Below are 23,747 nucleotides of genomic sequence, written 5' to 3'. Positions count from 1 at the left end.
CTGCAGTGCGACTTATGTATGTTTTTATTCTATTCTTTTATTTAACCTACAAATGTGTCGGATCATTTTGTTGACGCTTTATGTATGTTTTCCATGAGAAAACTTATGAAGACAACTGAGAAAGATGGAAAATCACACAAAGCTTTTTTGGAGTATAGTTATCTGAATAACTCTTACTATGTTATGTTATGTTATGTTATGTATTTTTGAGTCATGTGACTTATACGAGTGTTTTACGTGTGTCCTCTCTTTTTTTCCCAGCGGATAAGGCGGTTTCAGACCAGAGGGCGTTTTGCTACCGTTGGGTGACGGCAGGCGTCTGCTCGCTGCCCCTTTCTCAGCACATCACCAAGCAGATCTGCTGCTGCAGCGGCGTGGGCAAAGCCTGGGGAGACGGCTGTGATCGATGCCCCTTGCCTGGATCTGGTAAGGATCCACAGATCAAATCCTGTACTGTACTGAGTCATGTCCTCAACAGATATTTATTTACTCGGCGGCTTTATAACATAGAACAGGGGTGGGCAAACTTTTTGACTCGCGGGCCACACCGATATAACAAAATTTTCTGGGGGGGGGGGGGGGGGGGGGGTGGCAGACTATATATTTTACACGTAACAGTCCACCTGGTATTATTGTATCTGTAAAATTGTCATGCAATCTGCTATTATTATTTATTATTTTATATTCATATTTAAATATTTTAAAAATAATAAAATAAATAAATAATAAAATAAATAAATAATTAAAATAAAATTAAAATAATAATTATTATATTATTATGTAAAATATGCAAATATAACAATATTATTATATATAATTAATATAATAATTAGCATTAATATAATAAATATAATAATCATAATAGTTATAGGGCGGCACGGTGGTCTAGGGGTTAGAGCTGGGATAGGCTCCAGCACCCCCCGCGACCCTCGTGAGGAAAAGCGGTAGAAAATGAATGAATGAATGAATGAATAATAGTTATAATAATAATATAATAATTATTATTTTAATTTTTATTATTATTATGTGCTTGTGTCTCTTTTTTCAGGAGCACTTTGTAAACAACAGACCATGTCAAACAACGAAATTGATACAACCATCAAAAGGTTGGCTCAGGCCATGATGCCAGGTTGTATGTTGAGTTTAAATTAAATACTTTGGAAAGATTGGGCGGGCCGTATTCAGACACTTGGCGGGCCAAATGTGGCCCCCGGGCCGTAGTTTGCCCACCCCTGACATAGCACATGCAGTCACATGCGCGCGGGGGGGGGGGGGGGGGGGGGGTGTGCCGGTGTTTGTGAAAGAAAAAAAACGATTCAATCAAGTCGGTCAATCAGCACCTTGTCGTCTACCAGGTGTGCAAATGATTTCAAAATAAGATGAAAATGTGTTTGAATTGGCAAAAGACCTAAAAACAATAAATGTTGAGTTATCACTCATGTCCACTGAAAGAAACCTCAATAACAATCAGAAATAAATCGCTTTGCCAAAAAAAACATCGGGAAAATTTTTCATACCAGTTTGATGTTCAAACGTTTCAAAGAGAAAATGATGACTTTATGGACTGGTCGGTGATTTATATTGTAATAATCGTCACAGATCAGATATCATAGACCTCCACGGTGCTGAATCGGACATGGAAACATAGCCTCTGGTCATCTGAGTCGTGTTCTGAAGACTACAGACTTTTATTCCATTTGCACTCCAGCTCCTGTAATATGGCCGCGGATCATAAAACTAGCCTCATTTTCACCAATTGGTATCTCGTAACAAGCGCGTCTCCTGCCCTTAACCGCCATCGTATTTAGCTGTCGTTACGCACATCGTTATTCCAGATCCTTCTGGCATCGAGCTGCCGCTGTCAGGTCAAATAGGGGACGGTGTTCTTCTGGCCTGTAATGGATTCACCATCTCTGAGGTATCCCGGTCTCGTTCTGTCTGTCTGGCTAGTAATTAGTAACGAGAGTTCTCGAGCTGTTTGGGTATGCAGATTCTTACTGAACTTGATGAACTTGACAGCCTTGACGCCGTGAGAACCGTCAATTCAAACAGATACAAACTGTACATTTCACAAAATAATAATAATAATCCTGTTGTATCATTCATTCATTCATTCATTCATTCATTTTCTACCGCTTTTCCTCACGAGGGTAGCGGGGGTGCTGGAGCCTATCCCAGGTGTCTTCGGTCCATTTAGTTATTTTTCAACATTCATTCATTCGTTCATTCATTCATTTTCACGAGGGTCGCGGGGGTGCTGGAGCCTATCCCAGCTGTCGTTGGTCCATTCAGTTATTTTGCAACATTCATTCATTCATTTTTGCGGGGGTGCTGGAGCCTATCCCAGCTGTTTCCCGTCCATTTAGTTATTTTGCAACATTCATTCATTCATTTTCGCGGGGGTGCTGGAGCCTATCCCAGCTGTCTTCGGTCCATTTGGTTATTTTGCAACATTCATTCATTCATTTTCACGAGGGTCGCGGGGGTGCTGGAGCCTATCCTAGCTGTTTTCGGTCCATTTCGTCATTTTGCAACATCAATTCATTCATTCATTTTCACAAGGGTTGCGGGGGTGCTGGAGCCTATCCCAGCTGTCTTCGGTCCATTTAGTTATTTTTCAACATTCATTCATTCATTGGCATGAGGGTCACAGGGGTGCTGGAGCCTATCCCAGCTGTCTTCGGTCCATTTAGTTATTTTGCAACATTCATTCATTCATTCATTTTCACGAGGGTCACGGGGGTGCTGGAGCCTATCCCAACTGTCTTTGGTCCATTTAGTTATTTTGCAACATTCATTCATTTTCACAAGGGTTGCGGGGGTGCTGGAGCCTATCCCAGCTGTCTTTGGTCCATTTATTTATTTTGCAACATTCGTTCATTCATTTTCTACTGCTTATCCTCACAAGGGTCGCAGGGTTGCTGGAGCCTATCCCAGCTGTCTTTGGTCCATTGAGTTATTTTGCAACAATCATTCATTTATTCATTCATTTTCTACCGCTTATCCTCACAAGGGTTGCGGGGGTGCTGGAGCCTATCCTAGCTGTCTTCGGGGCGAGAGGCGGGGTACACCCTGGACTGATGGCCAGCCAATCACAGGGCACATATAGACAAACAACCATTCACACTCACATTCATACCTATGGACAATTTGGAGTCGCTAATTAACCTAGCATGTTTTTGGAATGTGGGAGGAAACCGGAGTACCCGGACGGGGAGAACATGCAAACTCCACACAGAGATAGCCGAGGGTGGGATTGAACTCCGGTCTCCTTCAAAAAGTACTAATATTAGTATTTACACTTTTGTAACCCCACAGATCATTTTAAGGAGATCTGCCCGGCTGGTCACGGATACACCTACTCCCGCTCTGATGTGCAGATCTCTCTCCGACAATTGGAGGACGATGATCTTCAGAGTACCGGATTGTCTTGGGAAGAGCGGAACCCGACGTATCCTCAGCCGCCGTCCTCCCAGCCATCAGTGCAAAGGCCTGGCGGGGCTCAATATCCCGTGTACCCACAGACTCCACAGATACCACAATGGCCCGAGTACCCCGAGTCGCCCCAATCATCCCGGGATCCGATCATGCCAGAGCAGCCCGTCATCCCAGCCAGAGAAACACCTCGACAGCCTGAAGGTAGGAATAAAAAACATGACGTCTCAAAAGGAGAATAAACTTTACTGAATAAAGACACAAGCTTAATAAAAAACATTCATAGGAATAACAACACTACAAGGCAGCACAATGATTTCATAAGATTATTTCATGTTCAAAAGAAGGAAAAATATTTTGTATGAATGTCAACATAAACATGATGATTAGATCACCGCAAATAAACAATTGATGCAAAATGTTCACAATACAATCATGGAGTCCAAGCAAAAAATGTTCCGCTATACGTGTTTGATATTCTCAAGAACTGAAAATAGTAATAGTAGGAAGAAGCAAAGCTTATTAAATCCTACCCCTCCATCTGGTACTTTTACAATCAGTAACTGTTACATTTGTTCACTTCCTGATTTCTTAATATAATTTAAGTTTTTTTTAATTATTTTTTTTAATTTAATTTTTTTTTTTTTTTAATTTTTTACTGGTTTTATTTAATTTGAACATGCATCAGATTACAATTGAATGCATCACATAATCAGTTCACAGTTCCACATGTCCAAAAGGAGTAGGAAGAAGCAAAGCTTATTAAATCCTACCCATTCTTCTGGTACTTTTACAATCAGAAACTGTTAGATTTGTTCACTTCCTGCTTTCTGAATATTATTTGAGTTTTTTAAATTATTTTTTTACATTTAAATTTTTATTTTTTTAAAATAAATTTTCATGGTTTTATTTCATTTGAACATGCATCAGATTACAATTGAACGCATCCCATAATCAGTTCACAGTTCCACATGTCCAAAAGGAGTAGGAAGAAGCAAAGCTTATTAAATCCTACCCCTCCATCTGGTACTTTTACAATCAGTAACTGTTACATTTGTTCACTTCCTGCTTTCCTAATATAGTTTAAGTTTTTTTTAGTTTTTTTTTATAAATGTATACATTTTTTATTTTTATTTTGATATTTCATATAATTATTTATATATATTATATTATTTATATATATTATATATTATTATTATATCCTTTCTGCTGTTAGCAAACAGTATGATTTTAGTTTTACTTAAGTTCAAGGACAATCTATTATCATCAAACGATTGTTTTAGTAACACATAATCTGGATTTAATCCTTTTCATCCATCCTACTGATTAACCTCCTCTTCTTGTTGTCTTGTGGCAGATGCGGAACTTCCAAGACCGGTAAGTTCTTCATTTGGCAAGTTTTAATGTTTTACCATTTAACATCTGTAGATTATTTTTGCCCATATTTATTGTCGATGCCCGTATCTAGTTATCATTAGTGGTGCTAAGATAACCAACGGTTCTGTAAATATGTGCTTGTTTTCTAGCCAGCTGTTGTGACGGACTCACCATTGAAATATCCAGGTATTGTTTGCCATAACTTTATTTATATGGACAGTACAGTGGTTCAAACTTTTTGTCAAACATTTATTAATTTTCTGCCGCTTATCCTCACGAGGGTCGCGGGGTTTGCTGGAACCTATCCCAGCTGTCTTTGGTCTATTCAGTTATTTTGCAAAATTCATTCATTCATTTTCTACCGCTTAACCTCACGAGGGTCACGGGGGTGCTGGAGCCTATCCCAGCTGTCTTTGGTCCATTTAGTTATTTTACAACATTCATTCATTCATTCATTCATTTTTTGCCGCTTATCCTCATGAGGGTCGCGGGGTGCTGGAGCCTATCCCAGCTGTCTTTGGTCCATTTAGTTATTTTACAACATTCATTAATTTTTTGCCGCTTATCCTCATGAGGGTCGCGGGGTGCTGGAGCCTATCCCAGCTGTCTTTGGTCTATTCAGTTATTTTGCAACATTCATTCATTCATTCATTTTCTGCCGCTTATCCTCACGAGGGTCGCGGGGGTGCGGGAGCCTATCCCAGCTGTCTTCGGTCCATTTCATTCATTCATTCATTTTCTGCCGCTTATCCTCACAAGGGTTGCGGGGGTGCTGGAGCCTATCCCAGCTGTCTTCGGTCCATTTACTTATTTTGCAACATTCATTCATTCATTAATTTATTCATTCATTCATTTTCTACCGCTTATCCTCACGAGGGTCGCGGGGGTGCTGGAGCCTATCCCAGCTGTCTTTGGTCCATTTAGTTATTTTTCAACATTCATTCATTAATTCATTCATTTTCTACCGCTTATCCTCACGAGGGTTGCGGGGGTGCTGGAGCCTATCCCAGCTGTCTTCAATCCATTTGGTTATTTTGCAAAATTCATTCATTCATTTTCTACTGCTTATCTTCACGAGTGTCGTGAGGGTGCTGGAGCCTATCCCAGCTGTCTTCGGTCCATTTGGTTATTTTGCAACATTCATTCATTCAGTCATTAATGAATTCATTTTCTACCGCTTATCCTCACAAGGGTCGCGGGGAAGCTGGAGCCTATCCCAGCTGACTTCGGGCGAGAGGCGGGGTACACCCTGGACTGGTGGCCAGCCAATCACAGGGCACATATAGACAAACAACCATTCACACTCACATTCATACCTATGGACAATTTGGAGTCGCTAATTAACCTAGCATGTTTTTTTGGAATGTGGGAGGAAACCGGAGTACCCGGAGAAAAACCCACGCAAACTCCACACAGGGTGGGATTGAACTCGGGTCTCCTAGCCGTGAGGTCTGCACGCTAACCACTCATCCACTGTGCAGCCCTCCCAAGTTTTTCTTTGGCCCTTTTTCCAGAAAAAGTCCAACTCCATGTTGTACCAGATTAGGTAGTCTTTACAGGTGCCTTCCATGCCTGTGTAATATCACCAGCCATAATCTACATATGGCCCCCACCGCCCCCCCCCTGTGCCTGGAAACCATTCACAAACAAATTGTGACAGTTCTAATTTTACTATTGTCCTATTTTAAACCAGAAGGGAAATATATATCATTTTAGTGACAGCTTAGTTAAACAAGCAATGCAGTCTTAGCGGTTGCATCCATTTATACTTGTTCCAAATTCATCATGGCTATTATCGTTCTTCCTGCTAGAAGTTGCTCCAGACTCTCCAGGCAAGCCTGATCCAAAGGAAACAATTCCCACAGACGCAGGTGAGACATACAGCATAAAAGTATCCAAGTGGGCGTAATATGAATTCTTATTTTAGTTGGTATACTTTGGTAAAATTAATGGCGTGGAAAGTGGAACTGATTTATTATAAGCCCATTATAAGCATAATAATACTGAATGGGAGTTCTACAAATATGTTACTTAAGAGCTCAATGGCAACATGAGTTGCGTCTTTGTTTTTTTTTTTCCCCCCCAAGGTTTTGACAAGTGCATCACCACCCCTTCCATATGTGGCCATGGGAAATGTGTTTCTGTGCAGACCGGCTACACCTGTCAGTGTGAGCTCGGATTCAAGCTCAGTGCTCTGCAGACCACCTGCATTGGTAAGCAGCATTTCACTGCTTAAAGGATAAAGGAGAACTGCCTTTGTTTTGGAATATTGCCCATTATTATTACACAATCCTTATGTGAAACATGAACATGCATCTTTCTTTTTTTCTGCATCTTCTAATTAAAGGTCATGTAGTAACCGGCACATTCATGATAACATGTAATACATACCGTATTTTCCGGAAAAAAAAAACATACATAAGTCGCACTGGAGTATAAGTCGCACAAGGCCAAAAATTCATAATTAGGTAGAAAAAAACATACATAAGTCGCACTGGAATATAAGTCACACAAGGCCAAAAATTCATAATTGGGTAGAAAAAAAAAATACATAAGTCGCACTGGAGTATAAGTCGCACAAGGCCAAAAATGCATAATTAGGTTAAAAAAAAACATACATAAGTCGCACTGGAGTATAAGTCGCACAAGGCCAAAAATGCATAATTAGGTAGAATAAAAACATACATAAGTCGCACTGGAGTATAAGTCGCACAAGTGCATAATGCTAACACAATGCTTATTCAGCTACACAAAAAATAAACATGAACAGAAAAGAGGTCCAGTTTTTTCATTTATAAGTCGCTCTGGAGTATAAGTCGCAGGAACAGCCAACCTATGAAAAAAAGTGCAACTTATAGTCCGGAAAATACGGTAATAGTAATATTGTAATAAAATGTTCTTGCATACAGTTCCTTGAACTCAACTGAAATATACAGTAAGCCTCTAAAATGTCATTTTTCTTTACTCATGAAGATGTAAATGAGTGTGAGGATGATCCATGTGAAGGAAAGGGCAGTTGTTCCAACAACTACGGCTCGTATGCATGCCAGTGCTACAGCGGCTACAGCCAGGTGATCACACAGAACAGGAAGTTCTGCCAAGGTGAGCGTGCAGCGGTTATTTTAAGTTATTAATACGCCGGTGAGCTTTATTGTTACGTCTTTCTTGCTGCAGACATTAATGAGTGCAGCATGCCCAACAAGTGTCAGAACGGCCAGTGTGTCAACACCGAAGGTTCTTTTACGTGTGAATGCAACACTGGCTTTGTCAAATCCTGGAGAGACCAGTGTGAAGGTAACGACGACGATAAAAAAAAATGTTTTGCGTCTAATATTTGAATAACTGAATCATAATTTATGACCCCTGAACAGACGTAGACGAGTGCCAAGATCCCAGCTCCTGTCCCAGCGGTGCCTGCGTCAATACTGTAGGCTCCTTCCAATGCCAGGTCTGCAGCCCGGGTTTCAGGCCTATCAGTGATAGATGTGTGGGTAAGGGTGACATCACACAGCACCACAGGACCAGTGACATCATCACCGTAAATTAAGCCCAATACTTTAGCTAGCTAGTCACCAGGAAATATATCGATCTAAATGTACGCCATACTCCATTGTCTTGGGAAGAGCGGAACCCGACATAGGACCCTCAGATAAGGGGTGGAATTGGGATTCACACTGAAGTATTATACAGTTTTATTGAATAGAAATATTTCAATATTGAACAAAGCAAAATTTGTTCTCAATCAGAAATCACTCCACACTCTTTATTGCTCTCTGGTTCTACCATATCTTACTTATTGTGTGGAAATATGGGCTAATAACTATAAAAGCAATCTTCACTCGCTAAATGTACTGCAAAAAAAAGGTCAGTAAGGATAATTCATAATGCCGCCTACAGAGAACATACTAACTCCTTATTTCTAAAATCACAAATATCACATTACAATACATATTAAATACAATAAATTCAATTTAAAAAATAACTTCAACTATATTAGGAAAGCAGGAAGTGAACAAATGGAATTGTGAACTGATTATGGGATGCACTCAATTGTAATCTGATGCATTTTCAAATGAAATAAAACCATTTAAAAAATAAAAAAATAAATAAAAATATATATTTTTAACAAAAAAATATACAATTAAATAAAATTTAATTATTTTTAGGAAAGCAGGAAGTGAACAAATGTAACAGATACTGATTGTAAAAGTACCAGATGGAGGGGTAGGATTTAATAAGCTTTGCTTCTTCCTACTCCTTTTGGACATGTGGAACTGTGAACTGATTATGGGATGCATTCAATTGTAATCTGATGCATGTTCAAATGAAATAAAACCATTAAAAAAATAAAAAATTAAAAAATATATATTTTTAATTAAAAAAATACAATTCAATAATATTAAATTATTTTTAGGAAAGCAGGAAGTGAACAAATGTAACAGATACTGATTGTAAAAGTACCAGGATTTAATAAGCTTTGCTTCTTCCTACTCCTTTTGGACATGTGGAACTGTGAACTGATTATGGGATGCATTCAATTGTAATCTGATGCATTTTCAAATGAAATAAAACCATTTAAAACATTTTTTTAAATTAAAAATATATATTTTTAATTAAAAAATACAATTAAATAAAATTAAATTATATTAGGAAAGCAGGAAGTGAACAAATGTAACAGTTACTGATTGTAAAAGTACCAGATGGAGGGGTAGGATTTAATAAGCTTTGCATCTTCCTACTTCTTTTGGACATGTGGAACTGGGAACTGATTATGTGATGCATTCAATTGTAATCTGATGCATGTTCAAATGAAATAAAACCATTAAAAAAAATTTTTTTTAATTAAAAACACAAAAAAATCATTAAATTAAAAAATAAAAATAAAAAATAAACTTTAATTATATTAGAAAGCAGGAAGTGAACAAATGTAACGGTTACTGATTGTAAAAGTACCAGATGGAGGGGTAGGATTTAATAAGCTTTGCTTCTTCCTACTCCTTTTGGACATGTGGAACTGTGAACTGATTATGTGATGCATTCAATTGTAATCTGATGCATGTTCAAATGAAATTAAACCATTACCATTACGTAACTCTAAAACTCGTAACTCTAAAAGAACCACTATCCATTCTTTACCACTTCACGTCTTTGAACCAGTGCAATGGAAATAACTCAAGTTTCCCTCTAATTCTTGAAAGCATCTTGACATTCCCATTTGGAACCTACTCTTCCCGAATGGAATTGCCAGACAAAGCAAAGTTCACATGGCAACAATCCGTACCGGTAATGAGCTGCCGACAGTCTGCGATCCTACACCAGGCGTTCCGACTGCTTACGTGTACGAACGGTATATGAATGATATGTATTTTTATACTCCTGTTGGATGTTTTACGGAACACGATAAGGCCGGCATGACAAGCTGAAGCCACAGCGATGACAGCCGTATTTGTACTCAGTCGTCCACTCAGTGACTCCGTGTATGAAATATTAGCTCAGCAGCCCCCCCTGCAATATCCACAATACTGTTTAAACATCTTCACTGTTATTGTTGATCTTGTGATATCAGTGCCCCTGTAACAAAAAACATTGTTTATAATACTTCAATTTAGGAGAGTCCGAATATTTTCTCTTGGCAACAGCTTTGAATAAACAGATTGTTATTGTTGGAGAGCGAGTACCACTGTGCTGTTGAGAGGCCGCTAGAGGCCGACAGGACAGTAATATAATGATGGGGACGGAGCTGTCACTGTGGAGGCTCTATGACAGAGGTAGGGAACCTATGGCTCGGGAGCCAGGTAGGGCTCTTTTGATGACTGTATCTGGCTCTCAAGCATTTACCACAATAAAAAATGTATGTTTGCTAACATTTTAAAGTAAACATCACAGAAATCACTGTTAAAAATATTAAAAATCAACAACTTTTTTATGCGGGCGGCACGGCGGTCTGGTGGTTAGTGCGCAGACCTCACAGCTAGGAGACCAGGGTTCGGTCCCCGCCCTCGGCCATCTCTGTGTGGAGTTTGCATGTTCTCCCCGTGCATGCGTGGGTTTTCTCCGGGTACTCCGGTTTCCTCCCACATTCCAAAAAACATGCTAGGTTAATTAGCGACTCCAAATTGTCCATAGGTATGAATGCGAGTGTGAATGGTTGTTTGTCTATATGTGCCCTGGGATTGGCTGGCGACCAGTCCAGGGTGTACCCCGCCTCTCGCCCGAACTATACAGACTATATATTTTACACGTAACAGTCCACCTGGTATTATTGTATCTGTAAAATTGTCATGCAATCTGCTATTATTATTTATTATTTTATATTTAAATATTTTAAAAATAATAAAATATTATAATAATTAAAATAAAATTAAAATAATAATTATTATATTATTATTATGTAAAATATGCAACTATAACAATATTATTATATATAATTAATATAATAATTAGCATTAATATAATAAATATAATAATCATATAGTTATAATAATAATATAATAATTATTATTTTAATTTTTTTTATTATTATGTGCTTGTGTCCCTTTTTTCAGGAGCACTTTGTAAACAACAGACCATGTCAAACAACGAAATTGATACAACCATCAAAAGGTTGGCTCAGGCCATGATGCCAGGTTGTATGTTGAGTTTAAACGAAATACTTTGGAAAGATTGGGCGGGCCGTAGTTTGCCCACCCCTGGTTTAGATTCTGTTCCACACATGGCGCTAATGCAATACGAAAGCTGCTTGCCAACCGCCAATAAACAACAGAAGAAGAAAAACACCACGAAGAAGAAGAACGCAGTCTGACAAGTTTCCGTTTGAGCGGGTACAAGATACCTCAAATCGGATTGGGAAAAGGAATATTCCGTTTGAGCAAATAAACCAAATGCAATTGGAATATTTGGGTCCATGTATACTATTGACATAATATTTGCAAATGATGATTAATAAATGTTAATTATAAAAAGTGATATTGTATAATTCCTCACGGAACACATGACTGTTTCTCAAGGTACACTAGTGTGCCGCGGGACAGTGCTTGAAAACCACCAACCTATAGCACATATGGTGCGTGCCGCTCACGCTGAACCCAAAATGGGGACTTGTTACATAACAGCCCGACTGGTGTGACTTACCACATCCCCCTCTCCATGACCTTGGACCCTTCTAATTTGTTTGGAAACCTGAGCTCCTTGGTTGAGTATTCCAGAAATGGGAAATGAAATGGACTTCGGGAAGACCTTGCCATTGATTTTCTTCTCCTTGGGGAAAAAAAATCTGCGGACAATTTATATTATTTAATCGCCCGGTTTCCACACAGTACCCACAAACAAACACACTGATAATGGGGTACACACACATGTTAAAAGTGCAAATAAACACACACACAGATATAATATTCACACACGAGTAGTAGTATTTTTTTGTCTGTTTAAGCTTATTCAGCGTGCATGTGTGGAAAAATAAATTCGGCGCACCCGGAAGCCCACTTCAGTGTAATCGGAAGACACCTGAAAGTGACTTGTGAGTTTCAGAATAAAATACACTCATGCTGAACATGCTAAAAACTCAAAACTGAGCAAAAAATCGAGGTGGTTTGTTTTTATGAATTGTAAATGTACGCAAAATACTTGTCTCTCGTGTATGAATTATTTATAGCAAAGCCTATAAAAATGTAAAAAAAAAAAACAATATGTTTACAGGAAGGGACCACTCCAGCTACTTCTGATTTTGCTGCTTCAAAATAATGTTATCAATTTTTTTTTGATTGTGTTTTATTTTGATGGTCACAACTCAGTTTCAGGTGTGAAATTAAATTTTGGGGAAAATCTGCGGTCAATTTATATTATTTAATCGCCCGGTTTCCACACAGTACTTTTCATAAAGTACTTGGTTTGTCAGCTCACTGTGTATCAATGTATAATGAATGAATTTGCTATAAAAACTCATTTTTAAAAACTTAAAAAAAAAAAAAAAAAAATTTTGAGTGTGTTTTATTTTGATGCTCACAACTCAGTTTCAGGTGTTTTCCGTTTACATTGAACCGAGTTTATTTTTCCACACATGCGCAGGTGTAACGGCCTTTGTTAGGTTTCTGAAAGACAAAATAAATGAAAGTAAAGTTATTTTCTCTCCACTTCTGCACCCCTTATCAATGCCAATCAATTGTGTGGCAAAGAGAAGTAGTACTTGTTTTAATGGTAAACAAAACACACATTTTATATTTACAACGTTTCACAACACTGCCGACTAGTGGCCAACATAAGTAACGGCGTGGGGAGTGAAGGGGAAGGAGTGATTAATGACACGTGAAAAAGTATTATGATTACAAAAAATGAAAAACACATACCTGAAGGATAAAAGAATGAAAATAAAGTTATTTTCTCTCCACTTCTGCAACCTAAAAAGACGGAACATAAATTACACAATGTAACAAAAAAAAACACGACGGGCCTACTTGTGTAACGCAAGTCCTACCGGAAGTGGAAATGAAAAGCTAAAACCAACGATCAAAATAACATAAAATGACAAATATATCGACATAAAAACAGTATACATAACACAGATAACCAAATTTTAAACTAAACAACACATTTTATCTGCAGTTCTTTAACTGAACTTACCCTTATTAATGCCAACCAGGTTGTGTGGCAAAGAGCGGAAGTGCTACCAGAGTCTGGCCAACTACGGAAGCCCAGGAGGAGCAAAAGCGAAAGGATAAAATAAAGCATATACAAGGAAAGCGATGAAAATAAACTGAACAAAATAAGAAATATAAATAACTAATTGAGATAAAATTAACATAATTATTAAATAATAATAAATTCACACATTTAGTGCATTTTAACTCTGTTACACAGGTGAACGCTGAATAACCTAAGTTTAAACAGACATTGAATGTACCATGTGAAGCCATTATTAGTGTTTGTGTGATTTTTGATGTGTTTTGCCTCTTTTTTGAGGCATATCTGCCAAAAATCAGTGTGTTTCAGTACATTGTAAGTATACATGTTTGATATATTTTGCCCTAAACGTCCTCCCATACCATTGCCTTGTCAGAAATTAGCACACAGGCTGAGTCAAGGCCAAACAAAACCGTATTTGTGACTTTCTGGCTTTCTTTTGACTCCATCTATCACCTCTCGGTATTGTTCTTTCTCCACCTCCTTTTGCAGATGAAGGACTCTTACGTAACGTCTGTTTCTCTGACTCGGCATCTTTCACATAATCAGACCTCTTGTTTTGTCGTTAACATTTGACAGGTTCCACTAAATTATACACGAGTAATAAACGCTGGGTCAAATGGCTCTGACTCATCAAGTGGAAAAGGTTGTAATCGTAAAAAAAGAGTTTCTAATGAGTCAGGTTTACTTTGCACACGTATTATGATGGAATTTATGAACCATATTTAAATAGTAATGGTAATGGTAATGGTTTAATTTCATTTGAACGTGCATCAAATTACAATTGAATGCATCACATAATCAGTTCATAGTTCCACATGTCCAAAAGGAGTAGGAAGAAGCATAGCTTATCTGGTACTTTTACAATCAGTAACAGTTACATTTGTTCACTTCCTGCCTTTGTAATATAATTTAAGTTTAAAAAAAAAAAAAATTATTTAAAAAATTGTTTTTAATTTTTTACATTTTTTTATGCTTTTATTTCATTTGAATATGCATCAGATTACAATTGAATGCATCACATAATCAGTTCACAGTTCCACATGTCCAAAAGGAGTAGGAAGAAGCAAAGCTTATTAACTCCTACCCCTCCATCTGGTACTTTTACAATCAGTAACTTACATTTGTTCACTTCCTGCTTTCCTAATATAAATGATTTTTTTTAATTTAATGAAAAAAAAATGTTTTAAATTTTTTTAAATGTTTTATTTCATTTGAACATGCATCAGATTACAATTGAATGCATCACATAATCAGTTCACAGTTCCACATGTCCAAAAGGAGTAGGGAGAAGCAAAGCTTATTAAATCCTACCCCTCCATCTGGTACTTTTACAATCAGTAACTGTTACATTTGTTCACTTCCTGCTTTCCTAAAAATAATTTAATTTTATTCAATTGTATTTTTTAAATTAAAAATATATTTTTTAATTTTTTTTTATTTTTAAAAATTTTTTTTAAAGGTTTTATTTCATTTAAAAATGCATCAGATTACAATTGAATGCATCCCATAATCAGTTCACAGTTCCACATGTCCAAAAGGAGTAGGAAGAAGCAAAGCTTATTAAATCCAACCCCATCCATCTGGTACTTTTACAATCAGTAACTGTTACATTTGTTCACTTCCTGCTTTCCTGATATAGTTGAAGTTTTTTTTTAAATTTAATTTAATTTAATTTATTGTATTGTATTTAATATGTATTGTAATGTGATTTTTGTGATTTTAGAAATAAGGAGTTAGTATGTTCTCTGTAGGCGGCATTATGAATTATCCTTACTGACCTTTTTTTGCAGTACATTTAGCGAGTGAAGATTGCTTTTTTATAGTTATTAGCCTATATTTTCCAAACAATAAGTAAGATATGGTATCTATTGTGATCCCCAGAAATTAATTTTCACAACATAAAGGAAACAATCATACGCTTGCTATGTCCGCAGATGTAAACGAGTGCTTGAACCAAAACATATGCGGCCGTGGAAGGTGTGTCAACACCGAAGGCTCCTATAGGTGCAACTGTTTCCAGGGATACAAACTCACAGTGGACAACGTATGCCAAGGTAACGCCACAAAGTAGCAGCTGTGTAAATAGTTTCCACGCATGCTAACGCAGAAGCTCCATGGCAAATTTAAAGTTTTTTTTTTTTTTTTTTTTAAAGGGTCTTTTTTTTTTATTTCCTATGAGCCCACTTCCATTTTCCACTCTTTTTCCAGATGTGAATGAGTGTTTGCTTCCGGGGGTCTGTCTCCATGGACGTTGCGTCAATCTAGAAGGAACCCACAGATGCTCTTGTGGCCACGGTTACCAAGTCACCTCAGATAGCAAAGCCTGCGAAGGTGAGTGACGATGCCGTGGAAGTCATGCTTCTCATCTTAAAGTGTCCAATATCTTTCTTAGATATCGATGAGTGTGCAGCGAATAAGAAGTGTCCTGAAGGAATCTGCGTCAACACTCCCGGTTCCTACACATGCCAGAGCTGCGATGCAGGGTTTCAACCGTCTGTTGACGGGCTGAGATGTGAAGGTAGGAATATTTCATGTTTCATGTTCAACTCCATTAAATCTAGGGTCTGGGCGAGGCTGGGCCGCATCAGGTTTTCCAAAAAAAAAAAAAAAAAACGCATTCATTAAAAACAGAAAAATGAATAAACTTCGCTTTGGTTCCGATTTTCCACAATAAAAGCTCTGATAAAATATTCCACTGTTCTCAAATATCATAATTTTTATTTTTCTGCACAAAATAAGATGAAAAATAAATAAACAAATCAAGAATAAAGAAAATAAATCAATCAGTAATAAATAAATATAATAATAATAATAATAATAATAAAATGGCAAATAATAAAAACTTAAGAAACCACATATAGTTGGTGGGTAGACAAATTATTTTTTTTCACATTAAAATGAACAAAGCATTATTAGAGCCCTGTAGACATGACAAAACACGACTATAGTCACATTTATACTCTTTTTTTATTTACAACATATTGCGCAACTGCAGGGTCTTGAGACACATGCTAACTCGCAAACTCGAGAGCTATAGCGACCTAAACGGTAGCCTTCAAGTTATTTCCTTTCAACTTAAATAGCCAAAAACTTACCACTTCCACACGGATAGGGAGGATAACTATGAACAGTTATTTAACCTTTAACATGAACATTAATCAAACGTAATAATAATTTTTTCTGGGTACATGATACCATACAGCATCCATATCAAACTTGCGCGGGGCCGCAACTAACATTAAACTTTCATATCAAGGCGGGGGCCTCAAAGTAGTGTCCTGCGGGCCACATTTGGCCCGCGGGCCGCATGTTTGAGACCCCTGATTTAAATCAATAATACTATCGGGACGGGACACACACAAAAAAAGAAACAGCTAGAAGACCCGAGTTCAATTCCACCCTCGGAGTTTGCATGTTCTCATGCTAGGTTAATTAGCGACTCCAAATTGTCCATAGGTATGAATGTGAGTGTGAATGGTTGTTTGACTTAATGTGCCCTGTGATTGGCTGGCCACCAGTCCAGAGTGTACCCCGCCTCTCGCCCCAAAGACAGCTGGGATAGGCTCCAGCAACCCCCGCTTTGTACACTGCTTTACACAAAGCAGTAGATAGCGTCCTCCCGTAGTGTACTGGCCTGTCTCTTGGTGTCTCCTCCACGCTCTTGACACTGTGCAGCAAACCTACTGGCCGTCGCTGAGCAGCTTTGTGGGCTGCATTGGCCGCCTCATTGCACCACGAGTGGCAAGGACACTGGAAAGATGGAAAAACCAGCCAGGCAGGAATCAGATAGAAATCATGAGGAAAGGGAAATGGTCTGTGGCTGCCACCATTGCTCCATCCTAAATGCTAAATGCCGCTACTTTCCACTGCTTATGTGTCCGTATTGAAACTTCCATCTTCCAGGGATATTGATCTGCTGCTGTTATTATTGACAGCAATGCACTATAGATGCAATACAGTATGCTCTAGGTTTGTTTTAAGATACGTAGTGAAGCCTGTTTTTTTTTGTTTTTTTTTTGAAAGCTATCTACACCCTGGACTGGTGGCCAGCCAATCACAGGGCACATATAGACAAACAACCATTCACACTCACATTCATACCTATGGACAATTTGGAGTCGCTAATTAACCTAGCATGTTTTTGGAATGTGGGAGGAAACCGGAATACCCGGAAAAAACCCATGCATGCACGGCGGAGAACATGCAAACTCCACACAGAAATGGCAGACGGTGGAATTGAACCTGGGTAATCTATCTGCGGGGCCTGCACACTAACCACCGTGCAGCCTCACTCCTAGCATTCATTTTCTACCGCTTTTCCTCACGAGGGTCACAGGGGTTTCTGGAGCCTATCCCAGCTGTCTTCTTGGGGCGAGAGGCGGGGTACACCCTGGACTGGTGGCCAGCCAATCACAGGGCACATATAGACAAACAACCATTCACACTCACATTCATACCTATGGACAATTTGGAGTCGCTAATTAACCTAGCATGTTTTTGGAATGTGGGAGGAAACCGGAATACCCGGAAAAAACCCATGCATGCACGGCGGAGAACATGCAAACTCCACACAGAAATGGCCGACGGTGGAATTGAACCTGGGTAATCTATCTGCGGGGCCTGCACACTAACCACCGTGCAGCCTCACTCCTAGCATTCATTTTCTACCGCTTTTCCTCACGAGGGTCACAGGGGTTTCTGGAGCCTATCCCAGCTGTCTTCTTGGGGCGAGAGGCGGGGTACACCCTGGACTGGTGGCCAGCCAATCACAGGGCACATATAGACAAACAACCATTCACACTCACATTCATACCTATGGACAATTTGGAGTCGCTAATTAACCTAGCATGTTTTTGGAATGTGGGATATTTGTGATTTTAGAAATAAGGAGTCAGTATGTTCTCTGTAGGCGCCATTATGAATTATCCTTACTGGCCTTTTTTGCAGTACATTTAGCGAGTGAAGCTTGCTTTTATAGTTATTAGCCCATATTTCCACACAATAAGTAAGATATGGTAGAACCAGCGAGCAATAAAGAGATATCCACAAACGCTGCGAGTCGCATCGTGCTCATGCGTATCAATGTATCGATTAATTTAGATTATTTTGACATTTTTAGTTTTATTTAATTTAAAAAAAAGAAACAAAAAAATATTGATTATTTTCCACACCCTTAGTCCGATGCTCATGTAGGTAGACGTTTGTTTTTTTTATTTAATTTTTTTTTAATTTAATGATTTTTTTTTTAATTTTTCATGTTTTATTTCATTTGAACATGCATCAGATTACAATTGAATGCATCACATAATCAGTTCACAGTTCCACATGTCCAAAAGGAGTAGGAAGAAGCAAAGCTTATTAAATCCTACCCCTCCATCTGGTACTTTTACAATCAGTAACTGTTACATTTGTTCACTTCCTGCTTTCCTAATATAGTTGAAGTTATTTTTTTTATTTAATTTAATTTAATTTATTGTATTGTATTTAATATGTATTGTAATGTGATATTTGTGATTTTAGAAATAAGGAGTTAGTATGTTCTCTGTAGGCGCCATTATGAATTATCCTTACTGACCTTTTTTTTGCAGTACATTTAGCGAGTGAAGATTGCTTTTATAGTTATTAGCCCATATTTCCACACAATAAGTAAGATATGGTAGAAGCAGCGAGCAATAAAGAGATATCCACAAACGCTGCGAGTCGCATCGTGCTCATGCGTATCAATGTATCGATTAATTTAGATTATTTTGACATTTTTAGTTTTATTTAATTTTAAAAAAAACCAAAAAAATATTGATTATTTTCCACACCGATGCTCATGTAGGTAGATGTTTGTTCATTTCAGCGTGCTGCTCTGCTTCGGCGACGCCCCCTTTTTTTTTTTTTTTTTTTTTTTTTAATGGTGAACTTTATGACACGGACAGGTGTGTTATGGCTGCCAGACATCGGAATGCATTTTTGATGTTGTTGTTTTATTCCCGCTAAACCGGATGCGTGTGTGTCTCCAGATGTGGACGAGTGCGTTCAGGGTGACTGGTGTCTCGGCGGCGTGTGCGCCAACACGGCGGGGTCGTACACCTGCACCAGATGCAAGGCCGGCTACAGGGTGTCTCAGGATCGACGGAGGTGTGAAGGTACGGCATGTTCAAACCCCTCGAGGTGTTCCTCATTCATAGCCCGTTTTATATTTTAATACGTAAAAACAATCACATGACATTTGTTTATTGTATTAAGGGTTTTTGACTTTGTTAGGAAACTCTATTTCAACAAAATAAAACCAAAAAAAGGTCGAGTGGTTAGCGCGGAGACCTCACATCTAAGAGACCAGGGTTCAATTCCACCTTCGGCCATCTCTGTGTGGAATTTGCATATTCTCCGCCGTGTATGCGTGGGTTTTCTACGGTTTCCTCCCAGATTCCAAAAACATGCTAGGTTAATTAGCGACTCCAAATTGTCCATAGGTATGAATGTGAGTGTGAATGGTTGTTTGTCTATATGTGCCCTGTGATTGGCTGGCCACCAGTCCAGGGTGTACCCCGCCTCTCGCCCCAAGACAGCCGGTGACGACCCTCGTGAGGATAAGCGGTAGAAAATGAATGAACATTATTCCATCAGTAAAATATGGTGGTGGTAGTGTGATGGTCTGGGACTGTTTTGCTGCATCAGGACCTGGAAGACTCACTGTGATAAATGGAACCATGAATTATTATTAATATGCAAATATGGGCTGCACAGCGGACGAGTGGTTAGCTCACAAGCCTTACAGCTAGGAGAGCCGAGTTCAATTCCTCCCTCTGCTATCTTTGTGTGGAGTTTGCATGTTCTCCGCCGTGCATGCGTGGGTTTTCTCCGGGTACTCCGGTTTCCTCCCACATTCCAAAAACATGCTAGGTTAATTAGCGACTCCAAATTGTCCATAGGTATGAATGTGAGTATGAATGGTTGTTTGTCTATATGTGCCCTGTGATTGGCTGGCCACCAGTCCAGGGTGTACCCCGCCTCTTGCCCCAAGAAGACAGCTGGGATAGGCTCCAGCACCGCCCGCGACCCTTGTGAGGAAAAGCGGTAGAAAATTAATGAATATTACATATTTTGGCTGCACGGCAGACGAGTGGTTAGCAGGCAGGCCCCGCAGCTAGGAGACCCGAGTTCGATTCCACCTTCAGACATCTCTGTGTGGAGTTTGCATGTTCTCCCCGTCCCGTCGTGGTACTCCCGGTTTCCTCCCACATTCCAAAAACATGCTAGGTTAATTAGCGACTCCAAATTGTCCATAGGTATGAATGTGAGTGTGAATGGTTGTTTGTCTATATGTGCCCTGTGATTGGCTGGCCACCAGTCCAGGGTGTACCCCGCCTCTCGCCCCAAGAAGACAGCTGGGATAGGCTCCAGCACCTTTGCGACCCTTGTCAGGATAAGCGGTAGAAAATGAATGAATGAATGGTACTCCTCTTGTATATTTCATAACTACCCTTTGAGTGTTAAGTCGCAGTGTGATGATTTTAGCTTTCTTTCTAACCTGACACCGTGAGTCGATGAATGATTTCCCATGGTGCTCCAGCACCCCTGTGACCCCTGAATGAATGAATTCCATTGTCATGTCCTTTCGCATTGATTTGCGTTTCAAACATGTTGCGTTCGTGTTCCACCCAGATATTGACGAGTGCCAGTCCCTGTCAACGTGCGCCAATGGAATATGTCTAAACTCCGAGGGTTCCTACACCTGTGAGAACTGCCCCACCGGGTACAGGGTGTCATATGACGGAGAACTCTGTGAAGGTCAGTAAACCATACATTGCTTCCTGCGTCTTATCAAACTCTCACAGTCAATTAGATGATTTTTTATTGGCTGCCGAGATTCCCCTTGTTCTGCAGTGAAGATCTAATATCCTGTGCTGATGTTTCGTGCCAGACGTTGACGAATGTACGCTGCCCACGACATGCCCCCGGGGAACATGTACAAACACAGAGGGTTCCTTCACATGTGTCAGCTGTCAGCCCGGTTTCAGAATCTCGTCGGATGGACGGCGGTGTGATGGTGAGACTTTTGGCTATCCCGACGTTTGTTTATTTGCACGCACATGTTTGTTTACAATGGATTTGCCCGAGTTTCTCTGGTTCAGGTTAGCCCGCGTTTCATTTCTCAGACGTCACATCACAGCTGGCTGATTAACGTCATTAACTCTAGCACCGATTATTTAACTCAAAACAAAACAATGACGCACCGGTCTAAAAATAGCGCATGATGTCAACCACGCTGCTGATAACTCAAGGAGAAACATTCAAGTGTTGACGTTTTTTTTTTTTTTTGCTTCACTGACTTTTCATTTCGGTAATTTCATCAGCGATGGCAGTCTGCGTTATTATGTGTTTGTATATTTGTCTCCAGATGTGGATGAATGCTTGGCAGCTAGCGACGTGTGCCCCGGCCAGCTGTGTTCAAACACCCTGGGATCTTATACCTGCAGGAGCTGTGGGGCCGGCATGCAAGTGACCGAGGACGGTTACGGCTGCGAGGGTAAAACAACCACCGTGCTTAATAATTCATTGATTGAATCCCAATTCATTTTTGATTTATTACGTTGATTTATTGAAGTCCGCCAGAAGCAAGGCGCTGTTGATTCAATACATTCCTGCTATGACAGGATTTAACACAGGCATAGAAATAGAAGTTCAGAACATTCACAGAAAGAATGAAAGAAATAATTCATTCATTCATTTCCACACTCTGGACTGGTGGCCAGCCAATCACAGGGCACATATAGACAAACAACCATTCACACTCACATGACAATAGCCAATCATGAGTTATAAGAAAACTCACAATGAGCTTATCAACCCACAGGAAATCATTCATCGATTCACGGTGTCGGCTTAGAAAGAAAGCTAAAATCATCACACTGCGACTTAACACTCAAAGGGTAGTTACAAAATATACAAGAGGAGTACCATTCATTCATTCATTCATTTTCTACCGCTTATCCTCACAAGGGTCCCAGCTGTCCTCGGGCGAGAGGCGGGGTACACCCTGGACTGGTGGCCAGCCAATCACAGGGCACATATAGACAAACAACCATTCACACTCACATTCATACCTATGGACAATTTGGAGTCGCTAATTAACCTAGCATGTTTTTGGAATGTGGGAGGAAACCGGAATACCCGGAGAAAACCCACGCATGCAAACTCCACACAGAGATGGCCGAGGGTGGAATTGAACTCGGGTCTCCTGGCTGTGAGACCTGGGTGCAAACCACTCAACCACCGTGCAGCCAGAATGCTGAAATATTGTAGAATAACCTTGACTGGGGATCGAACCAACCATCAGGTTGGTAGACACCCACATCCTCATGAAGGTTGCGGGGGTGCTGGAGCCTATCCCAGCGGGGTACACCCTGGACTGGTGGCCAGCCAATCACAGGGCACATTAAGTCAAACAACCATTCACACTCACATTCATACCTATGGACAATTTGGAGTCGCTAATTAACCTAGCATGTTTTTGGAATGTGGGAAGAAACCGGAGTACCCGGACAGGGAGAACATGCAAATTCCGAGGAGAACATGGCAGAGGGTGGAATTGAACTCGGGTCTCCTAGCTGTGAGCCCTGGGTGCTAACCACTCAACCACCGTGCAGCCCTAAAGAAATAATGAGCTGAGTAAATAATGATTTAAGCAGATGCAGGCCACAATAAAATAAGATGATTAGAGACAAACATTACAGTACCCAATACCATGTGATGACAGGATTTATGGCATCAAACGAAATAAAACGTCCACTTTGCCCAACGCGGGAATGTTAGTTTTACAATGACCTCATGAGAATGAGAAAACCGGATGATGATTTAATTCAAATATGACCTCAGTTATTCACGTATTCTGCGCTGCGTGTGTTTTTATGGAAGTGGGGATCAAGCCCGAGAGGAAGATCCCCCACCGACGTGTGTCTTTGCGCTGGGAAAAAGTTTTTACAAAACAACCCCGGGTCCAAGCGAGGCCTCTGACGGGATTTAAATAATATCATGGAAAATGTTAAAGCTTCAATTTGAAGTCAAGTCAACCACAGCGCATCCTTCCTCGCTAAGCTAACAATGTGGAACTCAGGCTGTTCACCCAAAGGCAAGACCAAGCAATCATTTAACCGTGGCCCCGAATTATTTCCCCCCCACCCTTCCAGAAAATACAATCTGTACTCAGGCGTGGAATTTTTAGTGATCACATAAGACGGATCCCAGTGATCCCAGTTTGTGTA

The 23,747-nt window shown here is 39.7% G+C and overlaps 1 protein-coding gene and 1 long non-coding RNA gene across 4 annotated transcripts in view; one reads left to right on the top strand and one right to left on the bottom strand.

Annotated features, from left to right (window-relative positions):
- LOC131140425 (latent-transforming growth factor beta-binding protein 2-like) overlaps positions 1-23,747 on the top strand; it is a 168,952-nt gene that overhangs the window by 106,500 nt on the left and 38,705 nt on the right. For all 3 annotated transcript variants that reach the window (XM_058090847.1, XM_058090846.1, XM_058090845.1), the window contains exons 11-26: positions 262-426; positions 3,319-3,639; positions 4,793-4,812; positions 4,962-4,998; positions 6,624-6,683; positions 6,900-7,025; positions 7,786-7,914; positions 7,987-8,106; positions 8,184-8,303; positions 15,429-15,548; positions 15,703-15,825; positions 15,887-16,012; positions 19,503-19,628; positions 21,148-21,273; positions 21,407-21,532; positions 21,884-22,012. In XM_058090847.1, coding sequence (XP_057946830.1) covers positions 262-426; positions 3,319-3,639; positions 4,793-4,812; positions 4,962-4,998; positions 6,624-6,683; positions 6,900-7,025; positions 7,786-7,914; positions 7,987-8,106; positions 8,184-8,303; positions 15,429-15,548; positions 15,703-15,825; positions 15,887-16,012; positions 19,503-19,628; positions 21,148-21,273; positions 21,407-21,532; positions 21,884-22,012 — 1,974 coding nt within the window. The remainder of the gene's footprint in view (positions 1-261; positions 427-3,318; positions 3,640-4,792; positions 4,813-4,961; positions 4,999-6,623; positions 6,684-6,899; positions 7,026-7,785; positions 7,915-7,986; positions 8,107-8,183; positions 8,304-15,428; positions 15,549-15,702; positions 15,826-15,886; positions 16,013-19,502; positions 19,629-21,147; positions 21,274-21,406; positions 21,533-21,883; positions 22,013-23,747) is intronic.
- LOC131140435 (uncharacterized) lies at positions 937-13,496 on the bottom strand. Its single transcript, XR_009132409.1, has 4 exons — positions 13,432-13,496; positions 13,158-13,208; positions 11,944-12,085; positions 937-3,633 (listed from the first exon to the last, which is right to left on the bottom strand). It is a non-coding gene; the product is annotated as an uncharacterized LOC131140435 (long non-coding RNA).

This window comes from Doryrhamphus excisus, chromosome 13 (genome assembly GCF_030265055.1).
Source record: "Doryrhamphus excisus isolate RoL2022-K1 chromosome 13, RoL_Dexc_1.0, whole genome shotgun sequence".
NCBI classification, from domain to species: Eukaryota; Metazoa; Chordata; class Actinopteri; order Syngnathiformes; family Syngnathidae; genus Doryrhamphus; species Doryrhamphus excisus.
Note: the sequence above shows the minus strand (reverse complement) of the source record. Positions and strands in the feature narration are given on the sequence as shown.